Source organism: Sphaerodactylus townsendi, linkage group LG13 (genome assembly GCF_021028975.2).
Source record: "Sphaerodactylus townsendi isolate TG3544 linkage group LG13, MPM_Stown_v2.3, whole genome shotgun sequence".
In the NCBI taxonomy this organism is placed as follows: domain Eukaryota; kingdom Metazoa; phylum Chordata; class Lepidosauria; order Squamata; family Sphaerodactylidae; genus Sphaerodactylus; species Sphaerodactylus townsendi.
The window spans coordinates 34,570,506-34,598,080 of NC_059437.1; the positions used below are offsets into that span (position 1 = coordinate 34,570,506).

The 27,575-nt window shown below is 42.0% G+C and overlaps 2 protein-coding genes across 6 annotated transcripts in view; one reads left to right on the forward strand and one right to left on the reverse strand.

Annotated features, from left to right (window-relative positions):
- Positions 1 to 707: 707 nt before the first annotated feature.
- Positions 708 to 21,569, reverse strand: RAB36 (RAB36, member RAS oncogene family). Of its 4 annotated transcripts, XM_048514772.1 has the most exons (13): positions 21,511 to 21,549; positions 19,237 to 19,538; positions 17,199 to 17,286; positions 16,916 to 17,007; positions 16,557 to 16,622; positions 15,746 to 15,847; positions 12,151 to 12,215; positions 11,950 to 12,001; positions 9,978 to 10,059; positions 8,945 to 9,035; positions 7,386 to 7,505; positions 2,545 to 6,543; positions 708 to 2,427 (listed from the first exon to the last, which is right to left on the reverse strand). In XM_048514772.1, exons 3-12 carry the CDS (start codon positions 17,265 to 17,267, stop codon positions 6,479 to 6,481), a joined length of 804 nt encoding a protein of 267 aa, XP_048370729.1. In that variant the 5' UTR covers positions 17,268 to 17,286; positions 19,237 to 19,538; positions 21,511 to 21,549; the 3' UTR covers positions 708 to 2,427; positions 2,545 to 6,478. The 4 variants fall into 4 exon arrangements, with proteins under 4 accessions (XP_048370729.1, XP_048370728.1, XP_048370731.1 ...); XM_048514771.1 differs by lacking the exon at positions 19,237 to 19,538 and having other exon boundaries at positions 21,511 to 21,569; XM_048514774.1 differs by lacking the exon at positions 19,237 to 19,538 and having other exon boundaries at positions 17,199 to 17,281; positions 21,511 to 21,566.
- Positions 21,570 to 23,354: 1,785 nt separating this feature from the next.
- Positions 23,355 to 27,575, forward strand: part of RSPH14 (radial spoke head 14 homolog) — a 73,255-nt gene continuing 69,034 nt past the window's right edge. The window contains exons 1-4 of one of the 2 annotated variants that reach the window (XM_048513988.1): positions 23,355 to 23,540; positions 23,954 to 24,196; positions 25,339 to 25,441; positions 26,241 to 26,359. In XM_048513988.1, the coding sequence (XP_048369945.1) occupies positions 23,998 to 24,196; positions 25,339 to 25,441; positions 26,241 to 26,359 (421 nt within the window). In that variant the 5' untranslated portion in view covers positions 23,355 to 23,540; positions 23,954 to 23,997. The remainder of the gene's footprint in view (positions 23,541 to 23,953; positions 24,197 to 25,338; positions 25,442 to 26,240; positions 26,360 to 27,575) is intronic. The other variant, XM_048513989.1, reaches the window with a different exon arrangement.

A 27,575-nucleotide genomic window follows, 5' to 3' on the forward strand; every position in this document is an offset into this window, starting at 1 on the left:
CATTCCGCACACGCAAAATAATGCACTTTCAAGCTGCTTTCACAACTGTTTTTGCCATTCCGCACAGCTTCAAAGAGCCCTGAAAGCAGCTTGAAAGTGCATTATTCTGCGTGTGCAGAATGAGCCCAAGAATTATGTAGTTTAAGACAACAAAGGGGAGCTCAGGTTCATGGTCTGTAGCCATGTCTGTTTAAAAACAAACAAACCTCATATTCTGAAACCCCAAGCACAGCGCATGGTGCAATATGATAGGATAGAACCACTGATCAACCTTCCTGTATTTCTTTCAATCAAATCAGAAGCCCAATACAAACACATTGAGGACTGCCTGTTTCTCATATATGCATGCTAGCAATTGAAGATGTTGAAAACCTTGCTTTGCAGCCTTCACTGATGAGCATTAGGGCATCCTTCAATTTCCAATCTCTTTTTTCCAGCCCTCTTGTGGCAGAAAGACAGTGCTGAGATAACCAATCTCTCTCTTACACCCTCTTGTGGGCAAAAACACTAATATTTCCCTAAACTGCCACCATATTCCTAAAAATGAATTTGTGTAGCTTCTGAAATTTATGTAGGATGTCTTTATGCCACCTCTCCACTGTCCTATTCAAGGTGGCTTGGTAGTAAAAGCACTATCAAATCATGCTACGTTAGCAAAATGTTTAGAAAATCCTATTTAAACAAATATTTTTAATTAGGCGTGACACTTAATATTAAGTCTTTATTATTAAAACAAGCCAGAGACATAAAACAGCATAAAGATATACATGAAACAGACCTCAAACTGTAAGAAGACCATAAAACAGCTAGAATGGTTTTCAAAAACAGGCTAACACCCAGTGCTCTCAACAAAAGTCATTTAGAGTTTAGGCATAGACAATGTTCATTTACAGTCTTCAATCCTTGTTCAAGAACATTTTGTAGGAGCAACACTTTCCAAGTGGCTTGTTTGCTCTCCAGTTGCTTATATTAGTAACTAAAATAGATGATGATCTATCAGGAAATGTCACAGCTCCTGAAATTCTGCCATCATCCACTAATGCCCATTGCCACCCACCCTAGGCTGAGTAGACTTTTCCCCAGAGATTAATCAGTTCCCCTAGTTTCAGTGCCAGGATGCAATCCTTGAATATATGAGCTGCTAATGAAGAGGGTGTTTCTGAACATGTGCACAATGTCCTTCTTACATGGCAACTACATCAAGCCTCAACATACCAGGCTCAGCAGCAGGATGCATCCAGGCAGAGAGCCTTATTTTTAAAAAATGAAAACAAAAAAATGAATCTTTGGGGCAATGAAGACAAGACTCCTGTGGCATCCAGCACCAAAAATGGCTATGTGCTCACAGAAGTATTTAGTATTGTGGAAAACCACTGCGCTCCCCCTCCCCCCGCCACATACACATACACACATACACACACACTAGTGACTGCCCTTAGAAAAGGCTAAACAAACACATACATCTAAGTAGTTCTATTGCCTTTTAGTGATCCCATCCAAAGAGTGAAAAAACTCTGATTTTGAAATATGACAAAAAGTAGATGCTATTCTATTAGTGGTCACAAAAGACTGAATGGAAGCTTAGCAAAGACAGCAGAACGTAAAACAATATAAGTCCTATGACTTGACTCTGATAGTCTGGGACTGCAGGACAGCCTCTCCAAATACACCCCCAGGAGAGTGCTTCACTCTATGGAGAACAACTTATTAGTGATCCCCTTGAAAGACATCCGGCTGTCTTCCACCAGGGCCTGAGCTTCTTCAGGTGGAATGCTCCGTCTCATGACACCTGAGACCTGCGGGACCTATCAAAGTTCTACAGGGCCTGCAAGACAGAGCTATTTTGTTGGCCAGAGATGTCCAACTCTGGTGCTTCAGATGGTCATGGACTACAATTCTAATGGGAATTATAGTCCATGAACATCTGAAGCACCAGAGTTGGACACCCCTGTGTTAGGCCTTTAGTTGATGGCAGCAACAGCACTCCAACAGAACTGACCTCACTCTACTTCTGCTTCTCTCTCTACACCCCCCCCCTTTTTTAAATTTTGTTTAGACTGGATTAAGGTGCTGTTCCTGGCTAATATATTGGGAAATTTATTTAAATTGTTGACTTTATGATTTTATTTTTTCATTTTCATTTTATGAATTTGCTAATATGTTGTATACCAATTACAAATGAAATAAATAAATCTGCATTGACTGTCCATTTCTGGTACACCCAAAAATGTTTTTCTGATGTTTTTATAAAACCCACCCTTTTCAGCTCTTTTTGCAAATATTTCTCCTATCTATCCATGGTCCCATGGCATGGAATTTTTACTTATATCCTGGGCCTGACTTCAGAGTATTTATGTTGAATGGCCCCCATTCCAATCAAAAATCCTCCAAACAGGCCACAGAAGGCTTAGGTCCATGGTGGCGAACCTCTGGCACTCCAGATGTTATGGACTACAATTCCCATCAGCCCCTGCCAGCATGGCCAATTGTAGGGGCTGATGGGAATTGTAGTCCATAACATCTGGAGTGCCAAAGGTTCGCCACCACTGGCTTAGGTGCATATTTCTACCACACAGAAGGATCTCTCTGATTTGCAGAAAATCTGTTTTATAAAAAAAGAGGGGTGATCAACAAAGGCAACAGCATCATCACAGGGCAATCCATTAGGGTGGTATTTTGGGTTCCCAAAGCAACTACAAAGAGCACTCAGCAGCTGAAGATGACACAGAAAATGGTGGGGGCGGGGAGATGGGAAGGAGTGTGGAGAAGACAGGAGGACCAAAGTGACATTATGGGGATGGGAGGGAAGAAAGGAAGCCAGTGTATGAAAGTGGGGAGGAGACAAAGTCATAAGCATGGGGTGGGAGAATAAAAGCACAGAGGAAGGCAATAAGGTACATGGAAGATCGAAAGGGTGACGTAAAATGGGAACCAAAAAGGGGAGCACATAATACCCAACATAGGGAGGGAGCCAAGCAGGTGGGAAAAGGAGGAATTGTGAAGGTATGGAGTAAAGCCCCTATAGCAGAGTAGCACAATACACTGGAATGCAGTAGGAAGTCAGACACACACAGCAGCTCAGCTTCACAGAAGCGGTCCTACATTTATTAGTTCACAAGTATAGCTCACTCAAGCAAAGTGCTTCGCAAGGCAAAGCGAAGACAAGTGCCTCATAGTCCTCAGTATACTGCAGCCTTACATCTGGTTTACTGGCCTATCACAGTCTATTGCCAATCAATCCCAGAATGAGGCTGTGTCAGGCGTTATCTGACAGCTAGCTGTCAGTTAGATTTTGATGATCAGACACATGTTACATCGTGCTCTGACAGGAATGACGCAGGAGAAGTGACAAACAGGTAATAAGATGGCACAGGTAGCCAGGGGGGTAGAAAGACAGCAAAAAGGAAGTTGGGGAAGGGGGAGCAAGCAGAACTGAAGCAAGGAAAGTAAAAACTGAGAGGGTGGGTCTCCGCCTCAGCATGACACTGTCTTGTATGTCTAAACAATCACTGTCTAAACAATCAGTACATCAGTTAAGGTAACTGTTCCTCGTGGGAGAAATTGCTTTGGCTTCTTCCCTCTTACCACAGCTATACAGCCTGTCCCCCTGCAAGCCTCCCTAAATCATTCCTTAAGGGAGACAGTAAAGGAATTGTGTGGCCACATGGGCAGGACAAGGAGAAGGGTTTGCCAGCTGGCCTCACACAATGTCAGGCCTTTTCCCAAGTCCGTATTGCTGCCAGCGCTGTCCTTTTCTCCTACCAGAAGAAGGGCAGGCTGCTGCATGACAAGCATACAGGAGCACTTTCTCTCTCTCGGATGGCTTTTCCTTATTAACACACATAAATAAAAGCTAAGCCACGACATGAGCATCTGCCCAAGAAATTACGAACAAATGGGTGTGAGTGTCTTATCCTTCAGCCAAACCTTACATCATCCAGTTTGAGCAATTTCTTGGCTGCCGTAATGTGATCTGTGTTAGGTTACAGGGTTTGTATTTTTTTGTACAAGCCAATTTTTTTTTTTTTACAAACCAATTAGCTACTACCTCCAATAAAAATAGATGTGCTTTAGGAAGAACAAATGGGACAAGATTTGGTACAAAACCTATTCCAATTTTCCCACAGTGTCCCTGGGCAAAGGTTGCAGCCCCAAATGAAATGAAACAGTGGTGGCATCCAATCAATTCCATTACACTGCTAAAGGATGATGGAAGCAAGGACTGCGCATTATTAAAGGACCCAATATGATGCTCCAAAGAATGACATACGATACGAGAAATCAAAGGTCCACCTGATGCAGAACTCTATTTCCAACTTTCATAGGTTATAGCTGGTTGTACCAAGATTTACTGATCAAAACTGGCAATGCTAACGAAAGCTGCTGCTTTAACATGTCCAAGACTCTTGCTTGCTTCTGTTGCCAGAAACTGCCTCTGATGCCCAATGAAGCTAGCAAGCAGAGAGTAAACCTTGTGGCTTTCTTCTGTTCATAGGTCTCATCTGAAGCTCAAAGATTCACTGCCTATGTATAAAGTAGGTCCATTTTTAGTTACCAGAACGAACAGTCACTGACATGACAGTGTCCATATTTTTTTTCTACTATTGGCCACTGTCATAAATTCTGTTGGGGGAGAGCTTGGGTGTTTTTTTTTAATTTCTTGAACTTTTTTCATATATTTTCTATGGCCGTTTCTCCTCCCATAATTCTAGAACTGGGGGCACCCAATGAAATTGTTGGGTAATAAATTCAGAACAAAATCAGGGGACCATGCTGTGGAACACAGGCAGGGACATACACCTACTTAACAGCGGGCATTACAGAGTAAAAGCAGGAACTAGCTGCATGACTACCCTGCTGGACAGCAGCTCTGGATTTAGGGAATGTTTAGTCTGGATGATGAAAAAGCAGAAGATTTCCTGTTCAGTCATTTTTCAGCCTATACATAATTTCATAAACCTCTCTTTCCTCCCATCTCCCACCTTAGATGGACAAATACAAGCAGTCCCAAACATCTTAGCATTTTCAGAATGTGAGATTTGTATGAGCTGCACCGAACCTATTCTTTTTCCTTGATTTTACAGGGTAATGTGTATTTTATTTTGTACCCTGAAACATGGAAAGGGCTAAAAATAAAAAATTAGCCAAGGACTTCGAGCCAGCGTATGATCAGACCGCAAGATCAGTGCCTTGTTATTCATGCCTGTGTCCCCGGGGTAACCCATCCCTTCTGTTTGCCCTTCTGTTTTTCAGGTGGGCTGTGCTATCTGCTGAAATGAAACACATGATTCAAAGCGTCATCTCCTGTTGCAACAGACGTGACAGGAGCTGCATGAACGTCAGATGACAGTAGCATTAAAAATGCTAGTGCTATTGATAAAGAATCCTGCCTCCATTCAACCCACACATTCTCTCATCCTTCCAAAGAGAATGACTACTGTCTTTCCCCATCGAAATAATGTGACACTGGTATCATTGGACAAAGAGAGAAAACCTGAGCTGTTTCTAGAGGTACAATTTGGCTTCAGATCTGTAACTTAAGTCAGAAGCAAAGGCAAGATTGGTTCATCTCTTGCTCCCAATCCTCCTCAGATGGCAAACTACTTACCAAATGATTTGTCTTGGACCAGTTTTGAATTCTGAACATGTTCACCTCTGGTCTTTTTGAGAACTTCACTCTGATTAGATTCGGTCAAAGCTAATAAATTAGCTTCTAAAAATCTGGCTCCTAAAAAAATCTTACAAAGGAAATCAGAAGTATATTTAGTTCAAAGTAATGTATCTGATTTCATATAGACTGCACTACATTAGAAATGGGTCCAGTGCTTTGTACAACAGTCCTTTGAGATCTAAAACAGCATATAGTGGGTTTATTCTATAAAGCTTTTCAAAATAATACAGACGACATTCATTCATGGGCCAGTGTGGAAATTAATATGGTCTATCTCTTAAACCAGGATTCAGGAATAAACTATGGGATTGCATACTCTATCCTCTGTCAAGTGCAAATTCCTTCTGCTGATCTCAGCCATGGCTAAAGATTAAACTGACACTGCTAACAACCCAGGGTTTACACTAAACCAAGGCTCAGTTTAACCAAGATTTGAAGCTGCCATAATAAGAGAGTGCAAATGGTGAGCCCATCAGTCTGACTCTAACTCAATTTTCCAAAAGATACAACAGCTTGTTCCAGATTCTCCCTATAGTCAAGCATGCTATCACTTCTCCTGGAGAAGAAAACAGGTTGTATAAGATCAGCATATGACAATTTTCTTGAAGACAAGGTAGGCTGAGTTGCCAACATCCTCTTCAGGAAAAGGCAGATAGACTCCCATCGTGCAAACACAGGAGGCTGCACCACTGAAGGCAACACAACACCAAGCAAAGGGAAGGTTTACACTGCTTCTTCCCTGCTCTCTTCTTTGTTCCAGGTTTTAGCTTCCCGAAGTACTGCTGTTGGGAGAAGTCTGTCTGGCCGTTAGCAGCAATTTAGGTTGGCTTGGTGGTTGGTTTCTGAAGCCTCCACTGAAGCTTCTTCTATATCTGTATTGAGGAAACACAGAAATAATTGGCTTAATCCCTCATGAGCATCACTTTCCATGAATGTTAATAATTATCAATGTCTCACTAACAATGTAAAGAAAATTTTGCCCAACCTTGTAGAGAAAGCAGACAGCTTCAGTGCTTTCAGCACTAACAGCCCAATCCGGTGGCAGGGAGGGAAATCAGCTTGCGGGCCTGTGGATTTGCTCTCCCAGAGGCACTTAACTGCGGGTTGGCCCTCCCTGGAGCACCTGCCCTGTCGGACGGGCAAACATGCCAGCAGGTGGACATCACAGCTCTCCATAATGCACGGACAGAGTGCTGGGAGCTGCATTAGCACTCCCATGCCACTGCTGGCCCCATCAGCACAGCAGGGGTGTGCTGGAGTCGCAGTGACGTAGGTATAGATTTTTTATGGGGTGGGTTCGGGTTAGGGTTCGGGCTTTCCGGCTGTTCCATTCCATGCATTTTCAAGCAAGCTGGACATGTAATGGGAGGGGTTTGAACCGGAGGGGAAAAAAACCCTTACCTACGTCCCTTGCTGGAGGCACTCCCAGGGGTGAAGATAACGTTAGTTGGCTTCCACCCTAACTTTGCAGCCAGTTAAGTGATGTCCGTTAAGGGCTCTTCAGCAAGGGTGGGTGGGCATTTATCTGCCTCCTCGCACCATTAGAAAGCCTTCTGGTGATTGCGGGGTGGCACAGCAGCAGCACCATCCATGGCTGCCTGGGGTGTGGACTGGGCTGAACGTCTCCAAGGCAAATGGAATTAGGTTCTCACATCCATCATCCTTAATATGATAAAGATTTTTAATAGCCTGAAGATTACTAAGCTCGACATACTGATAAGGTTTCCTGCACCAATCTGGGCCATGCGGCTGTTGCTCTTCTCCAGTTCCATCAGCATGGACTTTTCAAAGGCCAATGCAGCAACTCTGGAAAAAAACTCCTTGACATTTTCCCCTGCAGAAAAAGAGAGTCAGAGGCTGATTATATTCTGCTGCTCTGCTGTGCAGTAAGGGAATGTTTCCTTCGATGGAGAGATTTCTGTACCAATGTGCTTTCAGTGCCAAAGATCTCGGAAGCTTCACAGAGACAGCAGAGAAACCCCAATGTTTTCTCTTGCTGTGGGGTTTTGCTCCTTCCAGTCTCCCCCTGCCCTGCCCTGCTCCTTGCAGCTATTTACAGGGATTGATGACCGGCATTTTTTTCAAGAAGAGGAATATTGATATGGCAGTTAAAGGGCTAAAGAAATGCCTTTCTGTCACCAGCTGTGTTGTGTCTGGAATGCTCAAGTGCTCCTGCACCTTCGCTTGGATTTGGCAAGAAGGGGGGACATTGCAAGGGAGGGGGGCACTGGTGGAGGGGAGGCTTCTGCTCCTGCAGCTCTGCGAGTGGGGGCTGGAGGAGGGGAGGGGGCAATATTTAGATACAGCTTCAATTTGGAACAGAAACTGGCAGGATGGAGAGATGGGGTATAACCTTGCAACCTTCATTCTCGGCTGGAGAATGGGCACAAGGCAGCTTGGAGAAGGAAAGATGGCTTTGCCTAATTCTGCACCACTTTCTACCACCTTCCACCTGCAGGAGCTCTGCCTGGGTAGCACAAGCGAGGCACGTCTCAGTCTCTGCCCATGAGCATAAAGGAGCTGGTGGAAGGGGAGGGCATTGCTTTTCATCCCTGGCTGGGCCAGCAGAAGGCGGCAAAGGAAGGAAAGGGAATACAGATCAGATCTCTCAGTAAAAACAAACCAGAGGAGTGGATGACACAAAAGAGGTTCCTTGTCTGTGCACTGGGTTACAACTTGAGTTAAGTGTACGATATTCACAGATGATTATGAAAAATCCTTTCAGGAAGGAATAGAGATATGCCTTTTAAAAGGCTGCCCCAAAATGCCAGCAATCTGGAGAGCACGAGGGGGAGGGAGCACTCACAAATGACGGCAAGTGAGCTCCGCAGCAGGCAGGAGGCACCTCCTTGTGTTCAAACAAGGAAACACGAGGAGACCCTACTGCGAAGGCACTGTGGGGCAAGCAGCGGGGAGTGCTCTACGTATAATGGGCCAGTGAGGTACTTGAATAGTGAAATACAGGGCCACACATGTGCTGCATATGGAGAAGTCAAATCTGGCCAATAAAAACAAGAGAGAATGCACATCCGGCATCCTTCCTACAAAACACAATGGTTCAAATTTACTGGGGTATAACTTTCTGGCACACATTGAAGTAAAATCAACTAGAACCCCAAAGCATATACAGCGTTGAAAATGATCAAATGCTGAGTGCAACTACGAATGAAAACTGCTTTTCCAAACAGTTATACAGACAAGCACATGGACAATTATGTCACCTTTACCCCTAGAGTTGACATACTCTGACATACTTCAATAAGCTCCACTAACCTGTTTTGGCTGAAACTGACCAGTACTCAGCCTGCATCTCATTGGCAAAGCGAATGGCATCCAGTTCTGTCCGCTCACACGTGGCAGCAGACTGAAAAACAAAGCCAAACACCAGGAATTGGTGTTTATTACACTGTTTGTGTGCTTTCTCCCTTACAAAACTTCATGCTCATTACCTGAAGTAGTTGTTCAGGAGTTCTACTCAGCAAGGTCATTGTAGACATCTGAATGTGCAACACAGCAACGTCTCAAGGAGATTTCTCATCAAGGACAGCAATTTCATAATAACCTAACATAGTGGATTTCCTCTGAAGCAGATTTCCTTGATGAGACTGCTGCGAATCCATTCAGCACTGCTAAACTATGGCCTTTCTTAGAAAGCACGGATTTGGATTCAGGGGAGGTCTTCTGTCTCTTTACCATCTCGCTGATAGGTGTTCAGCCTTGCTACTGACCATTACTGGAAAAAGGACTTGGGGCAAAACATTCTGTAATCAAAATGTGTTTGCGTCCTCTGGGTACCTGAAGGGCACCTGAAGCGTCTCTGAGTACCTGAAGGCATTTGTTATCAGACCAAGACTTTGAAGGGCGATCTGCAATACTGAACTGTGAACACCACCTCCTGTGGCAGCATATTCCAAACACCAATCACACATTGCGTAAAGAAGTGTTTCCTTTTATTAGTCCTAATTCTTCCCCCCTTGGAAGAAGAGGAGCACAAAAATGTGACAGTCAGCAGGCAACATATAGAGGAGATAAAAGGATTTAGGTGCTGTATAGTTATAAATAAAAGAACTACTTTTTCTAGCAGCCACATTAGCTAAATGAGTTCTGGGGCGGGGGAGGGGGGGGTCTCAACTTTTCTGGCCATCATCTTAGAGAAACGGATGAGGTGGGAAGCCAGAGAAGTTTCTGCCTGAGATCCTCTGATGAAGTTTATTGCAAAACACACTGAGATCTAAAAGGTCAAATAAACTGTTCTCCCTACCTACTGGTGCAGCCTTATTTTCTTCCTGATTGATTAGCTGCTTACCACTAGATCTTTTTTTGTTCCAACTAGAAAGATGAAGCTGGACTCTGGTTCATTCTCCATCAGTGCATCCTCAAGCCACTGTCTGAAACACAAAAGGATGAGAAATAGAATGCTTTCACATGCCATAAAAGAAGAGTAAGGATTAGCGCATTGTACAGACATCTATTTGAAAACAGGGAGGGTGCGGGCTCAAGACCAGGACATTACAGGGCAGGAAAAAGCACCCCTGTTGCAGAAGCAGCAACAAGCTAGATAGATATTACCAGGCCAACTCATGGTGAGCAGGGGGACCTGTTTTCTACCCACCTTGCCAATCTTTGGGGTGCCTGGCATGCAGTGCCAAAATGGGAAGCCCATTCCTGCATGGCCAGAGGTTGGGTTTTTTTGCAAAAAAAAAAAAAGGGGGGGGGGAGGAAGGCAGGCATAAGAATGGCCAAGCCAAGAGAACTAGGAATATAACCTAGTGGATTATGCAACAGTGGCAAAATTAATGAACTTTGTGAATAAGGCACCAATCAAAAAATTTCAGGATAAATGGAAAGCATACTTCTATATCCCACCTCCCCCCAAAAAACAATAATGGTGAAATATGAAGGAAATTGTAGAAATATATATTAATTATTAATCCGTTTTATGACATATTATATTGAAAAAGGGTTTAAAGGGAAACAGATAAATGATTAATCACACTATGAAAAACAATAATATCATGCCAATACAACTTTTAATTTGTGAGAATTCTAGAAATTTAGAATAGTAAACATTTTGGGTTTTTTAAAACTTATTTTGGATTATTAGAATTTACATCAATAATGACCATTATGACAGTTGTTTTTATATAAGTACAGTTTTATTTCTTCTCTGAGGCCCCTTCCGCACACGCAGAATAATGCGTTTTCAAACCACTTTCACAACTATTAGCTATTCCACACAGCTTCAAAGAGCATTGAAAGCAGTTTGAAAGTGCATTATTCTGCACGTGCAGAAGGAGCCCAGGTCTTCAGAATGATTTGTAACTAGGATTTGATTCCAGTCTCTTTTTTCTGTCCTGTTAATTCTTATCTATATTTTTTTAAAAAATTGAAAAAAAATCAACTGTCAATCTTACATGTTGTGACAATTTTATTTATTCCAAATCAGGATGTTTGAAAAATTCCCTATGGAATTGATCCCATGGTGTGAAAGTAGAGCAAGAGATAGAAAGAAGATATGAGAGGAATTAAATAATTAAATAAAAGAACAGGAGGAAAGGGCATGTGGTAGAGGAAATTAAAAGCACAAAAAAAGCAAGTGGCAGATGAACATACACCATATGCTCTTTCCTTTAAAAAACCAACAACACTGTTTTACACTGTGCCGGTCCCCTTGGAGACGTCCTTCCTGCCCACTAAAATTAGGGAATGATTCAGTCAATCCTTCCAATTTCAGGGAAAAAAACCCTGGAGAGTTGGGATTCTCTTCAGTGTAAAGCAACACCCCCCACACACATACACCAAAAAAAACCCCAGGTAATATCAGAGGTTAAGGGGAAGCAAATATGTTGCAAAGAGGAGGAGGATATGTACATACAACAGAAGCACAGAGAGACCATCTGCTGCAGCTCTGACATTTATGCCAGTGGAGTTACTGCTGCGTTACAAGAGGATGAACAGATGGGAATCAGAGCCATACACTTTTAATAAGCTCCTACCTTATATACCTTCTTCCTCCATATTGCACATGTAGCAGAGCACTTTAAGGAATACCCTAGTTAGCTTTGCAGAAGACAGCAGGGGAACCAAAAAAATCCAACCCAGCAAGCCTCAACCCAGCAATTCTTATGCCCTACTGAACCCATTAGGTACCATATCTTTAGAGGGACAAATTTCTTGGACACCATAGCTTGGCATTGCAGCCTTCCTATTTTGGACCTAATGAATTCCAGTTCAGCTTTATAAGAGCTTAACATTGCAAATAAAATGTACTGACTTACTTGGTGTGATCCAAAGTCTGGATATCAGCCAAATCAAAGACCGTTATAATAACTGCAATGCAAACAACATAGGAAAACAAAAATCTTGATGAGACAGCAGAATACAAGTCTTTCGAGTTTAATTACACAGATGTTAAAGACTAAAGAAAGGAGGAATAAATGTGAATGAAGTCGTAACTCCAGAAGTGGCTCTCTACTTACTCTCTGCTCCTCGGTAGTAAGCCGATGCAATGCACTTGAACTTTTCTTGACCTGCAGTGTCCCATCTGGGCAAGGTAAAATAAGGAAAGTCAGGCCAGTCCACAGGAGCACAACCTGAACAAACCCACTGATGAAACTAGAGACTGAACCACATTGATGAAGAATGTGGTATGGTACCGCTTCACCAGAGACTCTCACTCCCTATGGCCTTTTCCACATGCACAGTTTACCACACATTTTCTCAGTGGTCAAATCTTGTGTCTTGGAAACATTTTCTGTGAAATCATTCCGCACACCTCTATTCCTTCTGCCGCGTTTCCCTTTGACTCTTCAGTTGCATCTATTCCACACGCTACTGCTGGAAATATATCATTCCTAATCGTGGCGGGATATCATCCGTGATGCAGAACACCCCTTCCCTTTTTTTGTGCAGGTGTGCCTATGTTACTGGACAATTACATTGAAGCAGCAGTTCAAAAAATGTCTCAGCATCTACCATTGAGAACTACCCACACACACAAAAAAAACTTACTGGAGAAGGCGCCATTACCAGAATGAACAGAAACACGTAGCCTACCCACCCCCTCCCAAAAACACCTTTTTTGGGCCAAATTAGATCTGCTATAATGCACAATAATTTCTACAGCAGTCTCTTGTCAATTTCATTCATTCCTAAGGGGACACAGTGGTCCATTCTGCACAGCATAAATAAGATGTCCTGGGGACATTTTTTTTAAAGCTGCCTCGTTTTTTGTCTGGACAGCACAGACAAAAAATGCATTAGTGGAAAAAGAGGGTTTCCTCCCTTGCCCGCCATTTTCTCTCGCTCAAGGTTAAAGTTCTCGCACCCAACATTTTACAGTGCTGCAGGGATTCTCCATGCCGGCAGCTATTTGCTGAAGATTTCCCAAGGGTGTCTGCAGACATGGAGAATCCATGCAGTGCCATGAAATGTCAGATGCAAATGGTGGAGAAAACTGACAAGAGCCTTAACAACTGGACAGGAAAAATGAGATGCCTTCTTAGCTCTTGAGCTCTGCACAGCAAGAAGAGATGACTTGCAGATGACTTGGGGGGAAAAGGTCAGTAGTTTTGCATCCTCAAAATAGGATGGCTCGAGCTGAGATAAGGCATCCTAAGGACATCTTGGGGGGGGGGGGGGAAGCCACACCTCCAGAATGCTCCCAGCCATGCCAGCACAGTGTCCTGAGTCAACAGGGCTGGGGCATGGCAGTCACTTCTGGGAATGGGCACTGCAGAGCCGCATAGCTCCTGGGCACCTGCATTTCTGGCCCCTCCACCAGTTCATTTGTCCCTTGCACCAGCAGGTTGGGCATCCACACCAAGGCTGTGCCAGCTTCAGACATAGATCCACCTCCCTCTGGATTGGACTGTAGGATTTCTTAAGTACACCTGAATAAGGCTAGACCAGAATCATACAGTACACTATCTATGATCGCATTTAAGTAATGAAACCAAGTAACAAGAAAATACCCATAAAACTTATCTCAATTAATTGTGCATGGTTATTTTTAGAATTTTACCAACATCTCTTCAGTATGTTATAGCAAATAATATGCAATGAAGTCAGTAGCAAGTAGTCACTCAACTTCAACCCAGTTCAGCTGAGCTGCAAGTCGTCTAGTTATCTGAATAGGGCTGTCAACAATTTAAATAGCATCTAAAAGGTAAAAATAGTCCCCGGTGTAAGCGTCATTGACCCACAGGGTAACAGCACATCACGTTTACTAGGCAGACTATGTTAACAGGGTGGTTTGCCATTGCCTTTCCCAGTCATTTACACTTTAGTCCCTGCAAGCTGGGTACTCATTTTACTGACCTCAGAAGGATGGAAATCTAAGTCAGTCTTGAGCCAGCCACCTGAAATTCTTACAAGGGGGGAAGAATTAGGACTAATAAAAGGAAACACTTCTTCACGCAATGCATGATGGTGTTTGGAATATGCTGCCACAGGAGGTGGTGATGGCCACAAACCTGGATGGTTTTTAAAGGGACTTGGACAGATTTATGGAGGAGAAGTCGATCTATGGCTACCAATCTTGATCCTCCTTGATCTGAGATTGCAAATGCCTGAGCAGACCAGGTGCTTGGGAGCAGCAGCAGCAGCAGCAGCAGCAGCAGCAGGCCATTGCTTTCACATTCTGCATGTGAGCTCCCAAAGGCATCTGGTGGGCCACTGTGAGTAGCAGAGTGCTGGACTAGATCGACTCTGGTCTGATCTAGCAGGCTGTTTCTTATGTTACTATATCTAGTTCAGCACTGCCATGACCAGGGACGGGCCCAAATAAATAACACTGAAGTAAGGGGATATGGAAAATAAAGAGGAATGTAGGACAAACAGGGGCAGGCAAAAGAGCTGAAGTGAAAGGGAAGAGAGAAGGCAGGGGGAGATGATCATCTGAGAATGAACAAGCTCAGGAAAATTAGAACTGAGAAGTGGGGGCACATACTGATTTTCACACCTATGTAATGCCTCCATTTTACTTCAGGAGCACTTGATGCAATTCTATATAATATGTGCATGAGTTACCATTAAGTAATGAAAACTGTTCATTGTTAAGGAATCTGATATATAATTTCCCCCATGTTCATAGATAGTAATTGTTTTAACTGTGTCAGTTCAGTTGCTACAAAATACTGCTTAAATATTCCCTGCTGTCCAAAGACAGATGGCTGCTCTGTCTTTCATATCCAAACACAAAAACCTGTGTTTATATGTCACGGCAACCATATTAAAGATGTCCTTTGTTTTCTAACAAGTGATAGCTTTTCTTCAGTATTTTCTTCTTTGTGCCGATCATAGCTCATTAGAACAAAAACAGCTTCAGAAATGCTACTGCGTAATCAACTACAGCCCACAATGCAATCCTTAACTTTGGGGGAAAAACACTGCCTACAGTATTTCTTGTCTCTTCAGTACTTAGTTGTGTTGTTTCATTTATTAACACCAGATACCACTGAGGATGCAATCTTACGTATGTTTACTTCAGAATAACTCCCGCTGGATTCAGTAGAATTTAATTCCAAACAGATTGTAACCCCAAGCATGAGGATTTATAACTGGAAAAGTCAATTTCCCCAAATAACTAATGTTGTTCACAGCCCAAACTTGTTTTAACAGTAAGGAATTCGTGAACCTGTAGGATACCTCAAATTATATCATGGCCGCAGCACTGGAGGAAGGATTTTACCCCTTCCTCATATCACTCTCAATTTAAACACTCTTTCTCCCCAGTTGTTACTACCTCACAGGGGGAAATGTATAGATATTGGATGTGGGTTTTTCTCCTCCCATGGGGCAAAGAGCACATTCAGGGGGAATTATTTCAATTGAAATAGTGGTGTTTGAACGGCAAAGGATTCAAAATGCCTTCTCCAGAACCACAGCCTCAATCTCATCTTGCCCCCCCTTATCAGTTGCTTTTAACATTTTTTAAGAAATTGGACATTCTATCATAAATCTCCTACTATCCCATTTAGTTATGCCATTAGCTAAAGCTTGATCTGGTTCTATTAAAAGTTCCTATGCACAAAAGAAAAAGAGGTAGCAAGCACTGGGAACATTCCAACTTACATTTGAAGACTATATGGAACTCCAGCTATCTCAAAACGTTCAATTTCAAAATCCACTCCAATAGTTGCTTTGTAATCACGGTCAAACACATCTTTACAAAACCTGCAATGGAAAAAAGTAGAACAAGAAAGTTGAAGCAGGAAAAGGTGGTAGATGAAATATAGAGAAAGAAGAGAGAAAAAATTGACCTAGGAACTGTTTATGCCCACTGATTGAAAAAAATCTTGGAAGCTACAGTATAGGAAATAGTATCCATCTAGAAAATATTGATATCCTACACTGGATATCCAACATTAAATGCAAAATTTCAAGAAGCCAGTATTGAATTTGAAAAATTTGACAAAAGTCTGATATCAAGTCCTGCAGCAGAGAACTGGAGAAGGGCCCAAGATGGAAGAAGGAAGCAAAATTAGACCATTTCAGCATTAGTTAATCTGCTTGGATGGTAGATAAAATGCAATGTTCTCAATAGAGAGTCAGCCACTGAAACTGATATTAGGATCTTTTTAAAGTCCCTTAACCTAGTTCTTTCCTCACTGATTACTGGGTGACCTCAAGCCACATAATGTATGGCCTTTTGATGCTGTTATGGGACAGAACGCTGTGTAGTTGAATCTAGATCAGAGATAGCATGACTGTCTAACTAATTATAAATTAGTTATGGAAAAGCCTTGTACCATTCTGTGAAGGAGTTCTCCACAAGGATTTCAACAAATTGATTTGTGAATTTATAGCACCGTAAATGAGTCAACTGGAGGGGCTGATAAAATGCAAAAACACAGTTTTGACAAACCCTTGCAATGCACTGTACCTGTTGATGAGACTTGTTTTTCCAACATACAGGTCTCCCAACACAACCACTTTGGATATTTTCAGCCTGTGAACACAATCTCACATTAGTCAATTTCATTAACATTGATCCTTGCTATTGCTTTTTTGTCTTTTTGTAAGATCAAGTGTAGTGACCCCAATAATAACCCCTCCTCTTGTTTTCGCTTCATCTTTATCTGTGCTCTACTTGTATATTAATAAAGAAAAATTTAAAAAATAAGACTGTAGTGTTGCTTTCTCAAAAACCAAAATAGGGCTATCACCACTTGTGGAAATAGAGAGCACATCACACTAGATGTTCGAATGCAAATGTTGCACTGTCCTTGATATAAAACTTACCCGACAGCACCAATGTTCCGTCGCTGACAGGCGCTCCTCACTTGGGTGTGGAAGTGATCTTTGAACTGCAGGCAGGCTTCAGGTGTGTACCACTGCAGAAACACAGAGAGCAGGTGCTTGTCTCTATAGATGAAGATGGCTAGCCTCCCAGAAGTTTCCCGCCTCCCAGAAGTTTCCCTTGCTAAATCTTAAGGGATTCTTTACCACGCCTGAAGCACAATTTTATAATGGGCATGTTTGAAGGGTTGCAAAGGAAATGAACAAAGAGGAAAAGTTCACTTGCCTTTGGGAAGTGAGAGATTATTCTGTCTCTGCTCACTGGTGGTACAACATGCAGTAAGGTGGTCTTCATTGCCCAAATTCAATCTGTCCTACAAAATATGAAACATGTAACAGTTTCCAACTGCCATCCATGAGCCCATCTGAATAAGGACAACTTTTTTTTGCTGAAAAATAGAACAACAATCTAATGGATAAGACATCAGACATCAACTATAGCAGTGACAGCGAACCTTTTCGAGACCGAGTGCCCAAATTGCAACCCAAAACCCACTTATTTATTGAAAAGTGCCAACATGGCAATTTAACTTGAATACTGAGGTTTTAGTTTAGAAAAAAGTTTGCTCCAAGGCGTTACTCAGGAGTAAATTTGGTGAAGCAACTGTGCAACGCTTCAAACGGGTAAATTACAACCCTAGGAGAGTTTACTCAGAAGCAAGGCCAGCCTAGATGTGTGTGTGTAGGGGGGTGATCTTCCGCCCCCCCCGACGAACTCTCTGCGCTTGCCCACAAAGAGGGCTCTGAGTGCCACCACTGGCACACGTGCCAGAGGTTCACCACCACAGTTCTAGGCCATGGATTAGGAATAGGCCTATGGTCCAAGTTAGCTTTCGGCTCACAGTTAGGGTTCGGGTGACAATTTATGACTGAATAAATTCTTATAAAAAACCAAGTGAGGGTTAGGGTTAAGTCTAGGGCAGGGGATCGGATTCGGGTAAGGGTTACATTGCGTTCTAGGGCATGGACTAGGAGTAGGCCTATGGTCCGTGTTAGCTTTCGGCTCACAGTTAGGGTTTGGGTGACAATTTATGACTGAATAAATTCTTATAAAAAACCAAGTCAGGGTTAAGTCTAGGGCAGGGGATTGGATTTGGGTAAGGGTTACATTGCATTCTGGATCACCTAGGTAGACTTGCCACCAGAGAAAAAATAAAACAATAATCACACAGCATTTATGTATTGCTTTAGAGCAGTAGTTTTCAAACTTCAGGAATTTGGACCTCTTTTTTGATTTTGAAAATGTTGATAACCCGCAGCCCTTTCCTTCTCCTTTGCTGGCTCCCATCATGTGCCAAATACCTGCTTTTCAAAGTACACATGGCAAACCACATACGTTCTACATAGGACTGTGTCTTCAAAAACAACCTAGTGAAAGTCCTATCAGATATACTCTGAAAGCAAGTTTAAGTAAAATGTTTATATTGTCTGTACATGACCTACAACGCTCAGGTTACAGAGGTTGGCCAAGTCTGTAGAATGCTGTCCCAAGTTCTATTCTAACTCAGCTCTTGAGTACATAGGGTTTTACAGGGGGAGACAGCAAGAAATTTCTTGATTGATTAATAACTTCTAAAAGGATAGCTACCTGGGGGTAGGAAGGGGCCTAGAAACATTTTCAGAGCTATTCATAAGGATGAAAAATTACCAGAGTCACCCAAAACCTTGAAAACCACAGTTGGCTGTTACTGTGTATAGATTAAGTGTCCTACTTTTCTCTCTGTATGCTGAAAGTCTTTGCATTGGAATATAGAGAGAAAAATGGTTTTGTTTTATACTGGAAGAAACTATGAATAGCTGCATTAGGTCCTTGGTGCCACCCAACTCATCAAGTATCTGTACGGATAAGCTACTGGCTTCTAGAACCAATCAACACATATTCTAGCCATTGGGGTTTGTTTTGTTTTTTTGGTCATACTTTTTATTTTTCAATAATTGCAAAAAGATATAAGAAAAACAATAAGACCAACAGAAAAAAGAACATATGTTTTCTAAAATACAATTCTTAACATTAGAAAGCTAACATGTTTGTATAACAATATTCTAAAAATCATAAGCAAATTCTTATAAGCAAACCATATTAATAAAAAACAAATAAATCAAAATATCAAATCGTCATTTTTATACTTATTTTAAATATTCATAGTTTCCCCCCTTTTTAAAAAAGTATTTTCATTGAAAGCCTTTGACAATATTTTCATTGTTACTTCCAGTATATTAAAACCAAGCTATACATTTGCACACTTTAAAAATATCTCTTCAACCTTTCTTCATTGCTGATCTTATTTTGGTAAGTAGCATGAAACACACATTTTCTATTTTTATTAATTGGAATTCTTGATTGGGTCTCTTATTCACAAGTTTGTTAACTTTGCCATTGCTGCATATACCCTTGATTTGTTTTCCCAGTTCTCGAGGCTACGGTATTCTTCTGCCTTTCATTTTATTGCAAATACCACTTTGGCTGTTGTCGTCAAGTATCTGAACAGTTCTGGACATGGTTCATCAGAACAGTTCATCTGGAATCTAGCTGACTGTGGGAAGCTGCAGCTCTGTAAGTTCCCACCTTTTAAAAGAGAGGAAATAGATTACTATCTCCTTCCCGAAATGAAAAGTCTGTGCTGCAATCCTAGAAAACCAAGAGGGATCAGTGTCCATTATAGTTAGATAGGAGCAAGAAGGGCTTGTCCCCTGGTCCCCTGGCCTTACAAAGGGCTTGTGGATCCCTGACAACTCTCAAGGTTCCCCAGAGCATTATACCTCTCCACCCCAATAAGGGTGGTCAAAAATAACACCTACAACTTCTATAATATCAGCAAAAATCTCATTAATATAGACATAAAACGACCTGCTATTTTAGCTGAGGGTATCCTGCCTGTATGTACAACATATTCATAATGATTAAGGAAATTAACAATGCAGTTGGGGGGAAGGGGTCTGTGGAAATTTGGAAGAGTGCAGTTGCAGCACAGCTACACTATCTTCTAAAAAGTTTCAGGTGGCTTGTGGAACATAGAAAAATAAAAAGCTCCCAGGCTGATCTGAAAACCCCCTACTGCTATCTAATGAGCTATGCTACACTAAAATGTGGTGTAAGTCGATGGGTGGCATAGTGGGTATCCCCAGGCCAAAAGTCCCGCGGAAGGTGACTGAAGTTGATTATACTCCTAGGAATGCTGCCAGACCACCTCCTCCTCACAGTGCCAGCTTGGGCTCCTGCAGCAGAGGAGCACTGGCACAGGGGCAACTTCGGGAGTTCGGGAGCTCGAAGCTGTGTGGCACCCCACCCCCATCATGAATGACCCTCCCTCTGGCATATTTGCCCTCTGCGCACCCACACTGGGGCACCCACTTTGGTGTGTGGCTTTCAGAATAGTTTCAGCCCCCTTCCCCACCACCCCGCCCCGGACTGCACTGTTATTGTTGCTGATAAGAAAATGTTAATTGGGCTAGCAAAAGCAACACCGAACGAACAATTCAAAATCAAGCAGTTGCTTCGATGACCCAGTTATAAATCACTTTTTAATAAGAAAAAACCCAGTCTGAGGGCCAAATTATACATTGCAGTATCCCTGCATCATTGCTGGGTCCACCATGAAGACTTTGGAACACAAATGTGCCATACAAATCCCATTGTCTGACCTCAATTCTCAGATACATAGTCATTATCTTGGCATGCCTATTATGACAGGTAGCAGTGGATGGGTAAACCAATAACAATAAACCCACTCACATACCCCAATGTGGAGCTGATATTAGTCTATGCTGACTTTTTCGACATGCTTGTCTGATAACAAAGTACCCATCTTTTTCAGTGATGTGCATGTAACCCCCACTTCAGCACAACTACAAACACTTCCAAAAGATAAATTTTACTACCCTATAAATGGCTGCAGGGTACAGGACAGAAATTGCCCTGTAAGTCATGCAAAAGTCAATTTTTCCACTTTAAATTGTGCTGCAAATACTTGCCAGTGTATTTGTTTCCCTGGACTTGTTCATATTTTTACTTTAGAGAAAGGAAATTTGCAGTTTGTTGCTGAAAAATCTTCCCATTTCCATTGGTAATAAAATACTGAGGCCTTTCTCCAATAAAAAGGTTTTTGTATGTTGCTATAGAAAAGGTGATTGGCATCCTGAGCCCATATAGTCACTGAAAGCGATACAGGAGTCTCCCCCTGGGAGGGCCTCATGCCAGAGTCAACAGGCTTTTTATCTAGTTGGTTTATTTTTTAACCTATCCTGATCCGAGGGCCCGACCAGGAAATAACATTCAGAAAAATATTGTCCTGTTCAGTTCCAACTAAAAAACTCCCTCCCTCAGGTAAATTGTTTTAAAAATGCATTCTTCGCACAACAATATCGATTTTCTTCTTTGTTGAAAAGCAAATTCTTTCCTATAAATCCTCCTGTATCTGGACAACAACATTCTATGGAACAAACTGCTGCAGATCAAACACTTACTGTTGCATTTGCAATCAGGATATTTCCCCTTAGAATTCAGATTGTTCAGCAAGGAGTGAGAGAAAATGACTTACCATGCAGCAGTTCATGCAGCAAGCTCCCTGTCACATCACATATATACCAACCACTCTGCCTGCTGCGGTGTGACCATGGCAACCAAAGTGCAACTTTCAACACCGCCCTCCAAACAAGGCGGAGCTCAAATGCAAAAAACAACTGGCCAACCATTTGAAAGATCTTGCAGTCCTCTAAACCCAGCGCTACAGTATAGAAAAAAAAAAGCTTATTCCTGGGTGTCGCCATTTTGCAAGAGGTTGGCACGTGAAAGGGACTGTGCTAGTAATTCCAGACATCGAGATGTCAAATAACTCTTTCTCATAAAAAAAAAATCAGATGATAGTCTGAGCTCTGGGGGAAGGTAACAAGTTTATGAGTTATTGCCTATCCACACCAGGCATTGCGGCATCTACCTGCACCTTATCTTTACATTCATCTATCACCACATCTAGTTAATGCCTGCTAAGGTATTCCGCCCTTCAGATTTAGTTCAAGAAAGGGATTTCAACATTTTCCCCACGCTCTATTAAGGAAAATACCATATACAGGTAAAAATTACATAGTTTACTGTGGCAAAAATGGGAGTTATTGGCACAAGACATCTTAGGGTCAAACCAGATGTGACATTGAGAAACCAGTGAAGAGAGCTCCATTATATTTATAAAAAAGGAAAGAATAGATTCACACCACCGAGGGTGATAGAGTTTACCCAGTTCCTCTTGCACTGTTACCCCGATCTTAAACCTCCAACCCAGTGGTTCTCATCCCATTGTTCATAAACTGTAGCAAGAAAATTCACCTGAATTAAATAGTTGCATTTCTAGGCACTGTCATTTGAATGCAAATGGATCATTTTCAGTACAGGAAAACAAATTTCAGTTATCATATTAGATAACATTGAATTTACCACAGTGATAGAACAAGTAGTTGTCAAACCCTTGTACAGAAGTGACCTGCAAGATAGGATTAAATTTATAAAAATTTAAATTTAATCCTATCTTCATCTCTTTTAAATTTGGTAATCAAGAGCACTAATAACTCAATATTGTATTATAATTTGTTTACTGCTGGCAATGACTTTTGATAACAAGACAGTATCCAGTCATTTAAATCCAGTTGACCTGCTTGATCCCTGATCTTATAAATTACTTTTTAAAAAACTGGAAATTGTTATGTGATGTCAGTGTGTGGGTGGGTGGGAATAGGTGATCTACATAAATAATCACACAGTTTATTTCTGTTGGAGAAGAGCCATATCCTACAACAAAAGCCACTAATGCAGCCAGCTTTATCACTTGCCTGCATTTAGTGGCTCTCGAGGAAAGAAGCTCCACTGGCTGCTCCCCAAAACATTGTGCTAGCTACAAGAGGGTCACACACAGACTATTTTGTCGTCATAGACAGAGTAAACTGACGGGCCAAAGCCGTCTTCCCTGCTCGAACGGCAGAAACCGAAATGTAACGCCTCAGCACAACGCCCCTGCAGAGCAGGACCGGCCTAGATGTCTGAGGCTTCAAACACCCCGAAGTCTCTCACTCTTCTTCAAGCTGAATAAGGAAGGCGAGGACCATCCAGGCTCTTTCCCTCACCTTTGCAACCATGCAATGCGCTCCTTATAAATGCACCTCTCGCCACCCCAGAGCCAGGCATAACCACGCCTGAGGCTGCCTCCCTCTTCCCACCTTCCGAGGAGGAAGGGCGGACTTCCTCTCTTTCCCTCTAGCCCCGCCCCTTTAGCTTTCTCCAGTACGCCAATGTCGCGATTTGCGCCATGCTGGGCTCGCCATGCAGTCGATGCGGCCATTCAGGTACTGCAACTACCACGGGCGGCTACGGCGTTAGCGTTACGCAGGACTCAGGCTGCCCCATTAACTACGGGAGTAAACCAATATTCCCAGAAATCGACGTCCGCAGCGAGCGAGTCGCTGTCGCCTAGCAACCAGGGCGGGTTTCCGGAGCGCAACCGGGTGGAGAGAGTCTGGCTGAGGGGCTCGGCGGTTTTTTCCGCCCCTCTTGCAAACAGGGGTCTTCTGCTATTGCCGTTCGGTGCGCTTTTTCCTTTGTGGCCCACAAAGTTATATTTTCGTTTGCATTTTAACTTTGTCATTACCAATTATCCCCTCTTCTGCTTTCTCCCGAATGCTTGTTCACGATGTTATCGTTTTCTTTTTTTTCACGCAGAATTTGTGTGAGTGTACGTGTGAGAGAGAGTGTGAAAGAGTCCTATTTTAAATGTTGACCCCCTCCCTGCCCGTAGCACTCAAGCCGGAAACGGACACGTATCTTCTCGACACGTGTACCATGCAGTTAAAGCAAATGTGTCGCGCGGGTGTGTTTGTCTTTCTCCAGTCTTCTCTCAGTTCCCGGGTGGGTGGGGTAGGGGGATCTCCCACCAATTAGTTACGCTCCAGCCTGATGTCTGTGCAATAGATTCCTGACTTCCTTGTCCCGTCTAAAAGGATTACTGTCTTGAGTTCGATTGCAGCAGTAGAAGGCATTTGCAATGGCACTCCCCCGCATCTCATCCAAACTGCCTCCTGATATCGATCCCACAAAAGCCCCCGTTGCATTTGGCCGGAGGGCCCTTCCTAAACTCAACGAGGAATTACAAGATCCTGACCTGCTGACCCGGCAGCGGGCGCTGATGTCACTGTGTGATCTGGTGCATGATCCGGAGAATGCATACCAAGCAATAAATATAGGTAAGAGATCATCACTGGTGCAACACCTTTCACTTGGACACTGTCACCCTATTTAAACTGCCATAATGTCCCTGCCATGCTAGTGTAACAGTCTCACAAATTCAGTTGAATTAAACAGTACCATAGTTGGTACATCTCTGAATCCTCTTAAATGTAAATGTAGCAGACTATAATAAAATGGGTGCTGTGTGGTTTCCGGGCTGTATGGCCGTGTTCTAACAGCATTCTCTCCTGACGTTTCGCCTGCATCTGTGGCTGGCATCTTCAGAGGATCCTCTGAAGATGCCAGCCACAGATGCAGGCGAAACGTCAGGAGAGAATGCTGTTAGAATACGGCCATACAGCCCGGAAACCACACAGCACCCAAGTGATTCCGGCCGTGAAAGCCTTCGACAATACATTATAATAAAATGATCTGAAAATGGGAAAAGTGTGTGGAGTTCAGGTGTGTGTGGAGGTGCACCAAATTTAATTTTACCTGTGAATGCATGACTGTGTAGGGAATTCCTTATTTCCTTATTTCCCAAACAGTATCAATAACTATGATAAAAGGGGATATTGGGTTTTTTTTTTACTGTACTGATTTTAAATTGAAATGTTTCAGCTATGACTTGTAAGCTGCCTTGAGCAACAAGGAAAGGCAGGGTATAAATATTTAAATTAATAAAATTCAGCAAATTTAAAAATGCATTTACATACTGGTGGTTTTGTGGACCTCTGTGTAATTTAGGACGGACTGGGGAAAATACCTTTGTCACCTTGAATAGCTCAAACATTTCTCTTCAGTGCTGTACCAAAGGATGAGCTGACAGACATTTCTTCATGGTGTCAGATATTACATAAATAATATTCTCACACAAGGAAACTGCAACCAGGCACATAAGGAGAAGTTGAAACAAGGTCTAGTTAGGATTCAAGAACCTGAAAATAAATGAAGATAGATCAGTAATTTATGGCAAAAATCCTTTAACATTTGCAATTCAAGGAATTGTGGCAGAGCATGTTTGGAACTCTGGATTTATGCAAGGAAGGATATGCTGCATGATGCATATATTCACAGGCATTTAAGCTAAATGCTTTGTATTTTCGGAATTAATTACCAAATTTATGAATGCAGTCGGATTATTTATTCTGTTTTTCAGGATTTCTAGATAACTTGAAAAAGTTGCTTTTAGATGAAGATCAGACTGTGCGACAGAAAACAACGGAGGTTCTATATATAATGGCTACGCATAATGTTGGAAGGTTTGTATTTTATCCAGAGTTTTATGTGAACTGTCACAGAATAGACGTTTACCTAAGGATTCATAGTTACATTGGGCAACAAATTTTCTAAGTTCTGGAAATGAGTGTTGTATATGCTTAGTTGCATGGGAGACTGTGTTTTATAGTGATTGAAGCCATGCGTGTGCATGTGTATGTGTATTGCCAACCTGCAGGCACTTCTGGAATTTTGAGAAAACATAATCAGTTCCACCACAAAATGATTGCTGCAGGGCAGAGCGAAGAACAATATATTGTGAGGTTCCACAAAATGTTGGACAGTTCCAACCAAGTGTCTCCCTCCAGACAAAGACAACTGCCTCTAAATAAGTATTCCAGCAGATACAAGGTGCTTCCAAGGCTCTTTAGAAACATCTCTTGCTCCAGAGAAGTGCAGAAAAGCTGGGCTAAGCTCTTTGGTTTAGGTCAGATGTAGTTTGGTTTCAGTTTCCAAAGAAAAATCAGTTTTTGCTTTCCTCATCTCTACAAGAGGTTACCAAGTCCAGAGATGGAAATAAATCTGTGTCCAAGTCATAAATACACAGCTGTGATACATATATTTGGGATGAGATCAGTACTTTGCTGAAAAGACAGATAGTAAGGAGCTCACTTGAGAGTTTTGAATGGGTCACTCCCCATCTTGACTTAGCCTACCTTGCAGGGGTTTTGTGAGGATATAATGAAGGAGCAGAGAGCCATGTACATTAGTGAGCATCTTGGAGGAATAATGGAACAAAAATGGGATTGATTAGTTACTTAAATGTGTACTTTCTGACTTTAGGTACAATTTTATAAAACATCGAATCATTCCTGCTCTAGCACAACTTTTGGATGATCCGATTGACATCTGTCGGTGGAACATGCACTATACTTTGAAACTAATGTCAGAATTGGCTACAGGTACGACAAGTTAAACTCAGTATTTGTTAGCAAGTACCATGGATTGCTTTTATTTTACTGCTGGTCAATAATAAGAATCTACTGCCAAACCTCGAACAATAATGGGTACTATCTTTGCAGCACCTTAGTTAAGGAGGTTTTATAGTCAAACTCTGGTTCTGCTTGTTTGGATAATTTGTCCACAGTTTTAGACCACTTTATATTAAAACGAATTTGGATGAAATGATTTGCGAATAAGTGAAATAGCTGGTTTAATAGCGATTGTAGAACAATTGAGTATTCAACAGAAGCATCGTGTATTTAAGAGTAACTGTACAGTACTGGTTCTTCAAGTGTTGTTGTAGCTTAAGAAGATATATAAACTAGCAAATGGGTAAGTGGGATGGTTTGGATTCTAGAAATTGATTTTATAAATTGTTCCAAATCGTAAACTTAGCCACACTACTAGGCTTTTAGGGCTGTACAATGGTTATATTTGGGTTGGAAGGCCCAAGTACCTTGTGGGTATGAAGGACATTTATAACAAACTCAGTCAACTTGGAAAAGGGGGTAAGACAGGAATGTTTACTAGCTCCTTTTTTGTTTCATTTGTATTTAAATGATTAAGCATCAAATGTTGATGACTTTTGCCACCAAATGTTCTGGTTTCGTTGTATGCAGATGATGACATAATTTTGTACCACACTAAAGTTGGTCTGCAAAGGGCCTTGCTATTTGGATTACAGCTATCTTAGATAATATTGATCAACCGTTCACTCAGTTTTTAAGAAAACTATTGAATGTACCATATTAAATGTTGTACTAGGGGCAGAATTTGGTCAAATATTCTTGGAAGCAAGAGCGTGGCTTTGTGCCTTTAATCTGTGATTAAAACTTTTTTTTTTGCTGAAGATGGTTTATTAGCTGTCCTGCCATTGACCAGAAACTGCCACTAATTGGTGTGATGACTTCTCTTATTACTGACTACTCTTACAATGGGTAAAACAAAAGCCTTTTCTCTGATTAAAAGGTCAGTTGTAGGAATTGATTGTGGGAGTTTGCCATTCAGAGCTCGTTGAGTCTGTTCATCCTTGCCTTTTGGGATTCCTTGAGGTCTTTACCTCCACAAAAGTATTATTTAAGTACCGCGTTCTACTGTAAAGCTTTTCTCGTTGAAAGATTAAATATTTTATCCTCTATGGTTTTACAAGAAAGATTATTGATTAGGCCTTATTCC

Excerpts from the sequence above, each read along its gene's own strand:
- RAB36 (XM_048514771.1), bottom strand. The coding sequence starts at position 17,267 with ATGAAGACCACCTTACTGCATGTTGTACCACCAGTGAGCAGAGACAGA. Across the intron at positions 17,008-17,198 it reads TAATCTCTCACTTCCCAAAG|TGGTACACACCTGAAGCCTG; the intron begins GCAAGTGAACTT and ends GTGTTTCTGCAG. Across the intron at positions 9,036-9,977 it reads GAACAAAAAAAGATCTAGTG|TCTGCTGCCACGTGTGAGCG; the intron begins GTAAGCAGCTAA and ends TTTGTTTTTCAG.